Source organism: Theropithecus gelada, chromosome 11, assembly GCF_003255815.1.
Source record: "Theropithecus gelada isolate Dixy chromosome 11, Tgel_1.0, whole genome shotgun sequence".
In the NCBI taxonomy this organism is placed as follows: domain Eukaryota; kingdom Metazoa; phylum Chordata; class Mammalia; order Primates; family Cercopithecidae; genus Theropithecus; species Theropithecus gelada.
Window position 1 is genome coordinate 14,720,005 of NC_037679.1, and position 7,049 is coordinate 14,727,053.

Genomic DNA, 7,049 nt, shown 5'->3' on the forward strand with positions numbered 1-7,049 from the left:
GCAGTGGCCGGATCTCAGCTCACTGCAAGCTCCGCCTCCCGGGTTCACGCCATTCTCCTGCCTCAGCCTCCCGAGTAGCTGGGACTACAGGCACCCGCCGCCACGCCCGGCTAAGTTTTTGTATTTTTAGTAGAGACGGGGTTTCACCGTGTTAGCCAGGATGGTCTCGATCTCCTGACCTCGTGATCCGCCCGTCTCGGCCTCCCAAAGTGCTGGGATTACAGGCTTGAGCCACCGCGCCCGGCCTAGGAGAATCTCTTGAACCTGGGAGGCAGAGGTTGCAGTGAGCTGAGATCGCACCACTGCACTGCAGCCTGGGGGACAAAGGAAGACTCCATCTCAAAAAAAAAAAAAAAAAAGGATGCTGCATTTGGACAGTGAGGAGGGAGGAGGAGAAGTGAGTCCTGGAGGGGCTTTTGGGGAAGAAGAAACAGACTAGAGCCCCAGTGGTATCCTCACCTCCAGGAAGGTGCTGTTCCAGAGACGGCCCCAGACATGCAACACAGCCGCGCGGTCAAAGCTGTAGAGTGGGCAGCTGAACACCACACAGTTGGCCGTGCCCCGGGCGCAGTCCTAGGGATAAGGACAGACAAGGGTCTAAGCCACTCAGTTTGACCCTGCTGAGACTGCCATCTCTCCCATTTTCCTTACTTGACCTCAAACTCTCCTCCTCCAGGAAGTCTTCTCAAACTAATCTTATATCCAAAACAGCTGCCTACCCCAAATCTGAGCTATTCAGCTTTGAAATGCATGGAGGGGGCAGCATGGAGGGGAATCTCTTACTTGACAGCACAGGCAGAGTAGCTTCCCCAAGTGATGCTTATGTTACCTAATGACAGTCCCATTTATTGAACACCTACTACTTGTCGGGCACTTATCTCATTTAAGCTTCGCAACAGTCCTGCAAGGTGCACGTTATTATCATCCTCATTTTTCAAAGGAAGAAACTGAGGAAGCCCAAGGAGGCCAAGTGACCTGCCTCAGGTCACAACACTAGCAAAGCTAATAAGTGGTGGAGCAAATATTTGAACTCAGCTCCATATTCGATACAGCCACACCCCTGCCCTAAACCCAAACTCACTGAAGCAGGAGGAGGCTGCCTCAGGAGCTCCTGGGGGGGGCAGGGGACTCAGGCTCTGTTCTTTCCAGGACTGACCTAAATCCATTTGGCCCAATCACCACCTCTTGACCCATTTGCCTGAAAGTTATGTTATATCATCACACCACAATCCAGATACAGAAGAATGGCTTTGAGAGTGTCTGAATTCTTTGAGTCATCTTTTCTTGTGCCACTTTTGAGCCATTCAAGAATCCTCAGCCAAGCTGTCTAAAAGCAAGGCCTTCTGCCTTTTTTGTAAAAGAATCTACTTTAGACATTATGTTAAGCAAAGTAAGCCGGACTCAGAAAGATAAATACTGCATTATCTCACTTATATGTGGAATCTGAAAGTTGAACTCATAGAAGTAGAGAGTAGAATAGTTGTTACCTAGGGCTGGGGTGAAGGCGGGGTGTGGCTGGGAGCTGGAGGAGGTGGTGGTCAAAAGGTACAAAGTTTCAGTTAGACAGAGGGAAGAGATATCTATTTAAGAGATCTATTGCACAACATTGGGACTCTAGTTAATTACAACACAGTGTATTCTTGAGAATCACTAAGAGAACAGATTTTAAGTGTTCTTACCACAAAAATAAGTATGTGAGATGATGTATATGTTAATTAGCTCAATATAGCCATTCCACAGTATACACATATTTCAAAGCATCATATTATACATAAATATAATTTTTGTCATTTAAATAAATAAATACATTTCAACATGAAAACAAAAAGAATCTATTTCAAAGTTCCCATTTAAAAGGGAGACGTCTCAGGGGAAATTGGTCAGGTGGAGAAGGGAGGACTATCCATGTAACAGAGCAACAGCTATGACACAGGTTCCTACATCCCCTGACATTCTTCAGTTTGCCTCATGCCATGCTCCCAGGGGAGCTGAGGACCCAGTGCAGGGACTGCAGCAGCTGCTAACATTCCCCTGCAAAGGATCTTCTTGGCTCTACCTGAGGTTTACCTCCACCTCCTTACAGTCAGGCCAGAGACCCTCCCCTAATCTACGTCCCCACCACATTGTCACTGCGAGCCCCATCCTAGCAGGGAGGGGCACAGAGCATGTGCGGATCTGCTCAATACCTTCACCTAAACAACACAACTCTGCAAAACAAGCAGAAAAGGGGAAAGCAAAACTGCTCAAAAGGGGTAGACTTAATAAATCACATCTAATATACTATCATCTTCATTATTAGAACTTTTAGAATTTAGTGTTTTTGCCAAGCACATGGCTCAGGACTGTAATTCCAGCACTTTGGGAGGCTGAGGCAGGCAGATCGCTTAAGGTTAGGAGATCGAGACCAGCCAGCCTGGCCAACATGGTGAAACCCATCTCTACTAAAAATACAAAAATTAGCCAGGTGTGATGGCATGCACCTGTAGTCCCAGCTACTCGGGAGGCTGAAGAAGGAGAATTTCTTGAACCAGGGAGGCGGAGGTTGCAGTGAGCTGAGATCGCACCACTGCACTCCAGCCTGGGCGACAGAGCAAGACTCTGTCTCAACAACAACAAAAAAGAACTTAACATTTTTAATACTGTAAACATCGAGCAAGTGTCCTTACACAAATTGACTTTTTTATGTTATAAGAGTTCAGAAGAACGACCAACAGACCTCAAAGTGTGAGGATGGGCTAACCCCATCCCATCACCTATAAAATGTAATGCTTTATATAAATGTAAGGTGAATCAATTGCTTGGCTAACTAACTTGCTTCAGGTGGAGTGACCTGTTCTAGAGTGAGCAATTGCAGGGGCTGAGCAGGAAGGAGGTCTGCAGTGTCAGTGGCTGCCTCCCGGGCACCCCCTCCTATGGACTGTGATGGGAACATCTGGTCAACTTGCACCCAGGTGTTTGACCATCACGTGTCTCAATAGGCTACCCTTCCTGGACACACAGTACCCTGGAGCTCTGTGCCCCCACACCCCACACTCCCATTCCGGCTGCACCAAGTCCGGCCTGCCCTCACCAGGGTGATGTTTTTCTTCTTCTCAGCAGAGGACACTGGCCACCAGGACATGCTGGGCTCCTGCCGCTCACCAGGCTCCTGCTGCTCAGGCGGCTCCAGCTCCCGCCGCCTCCTATCCCTACTGTCCACATCCTGGACACAGAAGGGGGGTCTCAGTGAGTGTCCCCCCAATCACAGCCGTCCTGAGATAGAATCTCCTCCCCACCGCCTTCCTCCTGCCCCATCACTGCACTCACTACCCTTACTCCCCATGACATCTCTCCCAACATCTAACCCCCACCCCCACCTAAGCCTCACCAGGTGGAGGATGTTGGGCCTGGGAGAGCAAAGCCCTTTCTGCCCAGGCCCCTGCCCGCCCTCCAGCTCCACCCGCATTGGGTACAGCAACCACTTCCCATTGGCAATCTCATGAGGCCACATGATGTTGAGGAAGGCAGAGCCCAGGGTTTTGAGCGACTGGCCTTGATTGGAAACCTGTGGGAAAAAGAGAGTATGAGGGGAGGGACCTCAGTTTTTCTTTTTTCTTTTTTTTTTTTTAATTTTTCGTAGAGACAGGATCTGGCTATGTTGTCCAGGCTGGTCTCTGACTCCTGGGCTCAAGCAATCCTGCCACCTTGGCCTCCTATAGTGCTGTGATTACAGGCATGAGCCACCGTGCCCAGCCAAGGAACTCAGTTTTCAAGTGGATCGTAAATCCACAGAGATGGAAGAAACAAGGGCTGAAGAGAAGGCCCTCAGGAAACATAATTTCAACAAATACTCAGGATCCTAGACCCCACCAGGCACCATTCTTCCCACCCACCAAATCCAGGGAACCCTGGAAGTGTCCCTGGAAGGTGTGAGGGGAGGCCCCAGCCAAGCAAAGGCAGAGTTCTAGGGAGAGACATTAACTCCCACCCCATGTTCCCATCCCCCAGCTGAGGCCTACAGCAGAGAAGCTTCCCTGGATTTTCATGGCCTACCAGACCAGCAGGTGAGACAGCCAGACAGAATGACCAGGAAAGGTCAGGTGAGGCCCCAGCAGAAACACCTTACCACAGCCAAGGTCCAGATGCAGACCAGAGGCCTCAAACTCACTAGACCAGCATGCTGCCACATGGTAGAAGAGCCCCAGCCCTGGGGACACAGCTCAGCCTCTCCTCTGTGCCAAGGAGGGAGGGCAACCATGGAGGGGCCTCATCCCTGACACTTACCGTGACCTCATACTTGACCTTGCTGCCCACATCCCGCTCAGACTGCATGGCTCTCTCACCCCTCACCACGCCAGAGAAGAAGAGTTGCTGGGGAGTGGCCATCCTGGTGTGGAAAGGTCAGAACAGGGGTAAGAAGGTCTGGGGCTTGGCTTAGTGCAGGCAAGGCCCTGGCCAAGGTTTGGAAGTGGCAATGCCCCTTCCCTCCAATGGAGGTACCCACTTGGGCCAGGCTCACCCTGCAATGGACAGTGGCAGCTCAATGAAGACACGGGCTCGTGCAGAGACTGGATGCAGCTCCTGCTCACTGATCCTGGTGAGTGGGCAGGGGCAAGTATGGGCATCAGGCACAGGCGCCTCCCAAGGGGTCAGATGAGGTCAATATGACAACCCCCACCTCACCCCTCCGGCCCCGCCTGGCTTACGTGGCCAACAGCAGCTCTACCTCCAGTTCCGTGGTCTCAATGCTGATCCCTGAGGTGCTAAGGATGAGGTAGAAGGTGATCTAGGCCAAGGGTGGAAAGCGATTAGAGTCAGGGGTGGTCTATGGGCTTACGGAGAGGCTACTCACATAGGGATAAGGGCAGATGTGCTAACCTGGGCACCTCTCTTCATGGGGTTCCCCAGCTCACACTCAACATGGGAGGCATTCTCGTTGGACAGGCAGAGTGGCTTCTCCTGGAATGGGAGAGAAGGCAAGGTCAGTCTGAGTTACTGGAGCCCCTCAAGACCCCACCCCATCCTGCCCCCAGGTCCTCACCGCAGGGTCCAGGGCCCGGACTCCTGAGTAGTGCAGTGAGTCAGGAAGCATGACCAGGAGCTGGGCTTCATGGGCATCATCCCCATCAGCCTGGGGCTGGGCTGGGTCCGATGGCAGGTTGGTGACCATCAGCTCCAGGCCAATGACTGGCTGCCCACTCAGTGCAAACAGGGCTGTTGTTCCATCCGCATCCCTGGAGAGTCAGACCCCACTCCCGCTAAGAACACCTCCCCCTACCACTCCCCCTCCCAGTCTGCTCCCCCAGTACCTGCCTTCACTCCCTGAGCCTCTCTTCCCACTCCAGGTCCCCATCACGCCCGTCCAAGCCTCAGGCCTCTGTACACACAACTGGGAGTCAGGAGACCTCTGTTCTCATCTCAGCTCCACCATTACTTACCTTGGGCAACTAACTTAACCTCTCTAGGCCTCAGTTCTCCATCTATAAAATGAGACTAATATAATTCCTACCTCACAGAGGTTTGAAGACTAACCAATGAGATGTATGTAGACTGCGTATTATTAGTGTACTGTGAAGGATTGCTATCCCTTGCCATGGGAGCCCCCGCAGCCCCATCACTGACCCTCATCGCAGTCTCTAAGTCATCAGCAGGTCCTCTTCCACCTTCTGCCCTCTCTGCAGGCTCAGCCCTCCCTCTGACTGGTCCTCCTGAGGGGGCTTTCTCTCAATCCTTGAACTCTTGCCCTCCCACCCCCACCCTGCTCTCTGCCTCCCTCACATGGGCAGAGGCTGGAATTCCGTGTCGCTGACCCGGGCACAGAAGCGGGCGCGGACCAGCTGCAGATTGCTCTGGCAGATCTTGTCTTCACCACAGCCTTGCTTCAGGAAGTGGATCTGGGGAGAGACATGAGATAAGGGGCATTCCTAGGGGACAAGGCAGGGGGCAAACCTGTCACCATGGCATACAGTGGGTTAGAGTATCACAGGATTAAACAACCTGTGCTCAACTCTCATCTGCTGCTTACCAGCGTGTGATCCTGAACTACGTCCTCTCCTCTGCAGTAAAATGATGGGAGCACTACCATGCCATGGTAGAGACTAACAGCAAGTCAAGAACTGGACCACACTGCCCCAGCTCACATGCATGTAACTGAGTTCCAGATTTAGAACCGGAAGGGATGTCAAGGGCACCACTTCTGGGCCAGCCATAAAAACCACGCAAGGGGTCTCATGCCCCCCGCTTCCAGCTGAACGGGATGAATGTGACTTCAAGAGCTTGAAGGCCTCATTTGAAGATTACAGAATCCCATCAACCTGAGCCCCTGAATGACTACATGGAGTGGAGGAGCTCTGTCCCCTTGACTAGGAACACATGGTCATTTGGGCACCTAGAGATATGAGGAATTACTGGAGTAGCATACGTGAAAGGGCTCTATGAGTTACAAATGGGTGTCACTGGGGAGGGACTATGATCTCTGCCCTCCCAGCTCCTCCTCCTGGGCTAAACCAGAACCCATGCTCACCTCTGCCCGCTGGGTGCTGGGCTGGTGGGCATTGAGGATGGGGGCCACTGGAGGCAGCCCCTGGCCAGGAGCCTGTCGCCGGAGCCGAGGGGTCTGGAGACTGTAGGACAAGGTCACTACAATGGCCCGAAGCTTGTCTTTGACATTATCCTAGGAAGAGGAAGGGCTGTTCCTCACTGGAACAATCCCCAGGCCTCAGCCCTGCTCTGAGCCCCAACCAGACCTAGGACCAATTCTAAAACTTGGAAAGAAGCTTAGGGACATGAATGAGAGAGGTGGAGAACTGAGCAAGGAGGAGGGAGAAAGACTGGGGTAGGGGGCAGGAGAAACCCAGGATTTAAGGCTTTGAGGGCCGGGCGCGGTGGCTCAAGCCTGTAATCCCAGCACTTTGGGAGGCCGAGGCGGGTGGATCACAAGGTCAGGAGATCGAGACCATCCTGGCTAACATGGTGAAACCCCGTCTCTACTAAAAATACAAAAAACTAGCCGGGCGTGGTGGCGGGCGCCTGTAGTCCCAGCTACTCGGAGGCTGAGGCAGGAGAATGGC

At 52.6% G+C, this 7,049-nt stretch overlaps 1 protein-coding gene across 1 annotated transcript in view; it reads right to left on the bottom strand.

The window, feature by feature from the left end:
* ITGA7 (integrin subunit alpha 7) overlaps positions 1–7,049 on the bottom strand; it is a 21,958-nt gene that overhangs the window by 3,509 nt on the left and 11,400 nt on the right. The window contains exons 14-23 of the mRNA XM_025401674.1: positions 6,503–6,652; positions 5,758–5,873; positions 5,021–5,213; positions 4,858–4,938; positions 4,686–4,765; positions 4,499–4,573; positions 4,264–4,366; positions 3,368–3,544; positions 3,071–3,202; positions 460–573 (exon numbers count right to left, since the gene is read on the bottom strand). Coding sequence (XP_025257459.1) covers positions 460–573; positions 3,071–3,202; positions 3,368–3,544; positions 4,264–4,366; positions 4,499–4,573; positions 4,686–4,765; positions 4,858–4,938; positions 5,021–5,213; positions 5,758–5,873; positions 6,503–6,652 — 1,221 coding nt within the window. The remainder of the gene's footprint in view (positions 1–459; positions 574–3,070; positions 3,203–3,367; positions 3,545–4,263; positions 4,367–4,498; positions 4,574–4,685; positions 4,766–4,857; positions 4,939–5,020; positions 5,214–5,757; positions 5,874–6,502; positions 6,653–7,049) is intronic.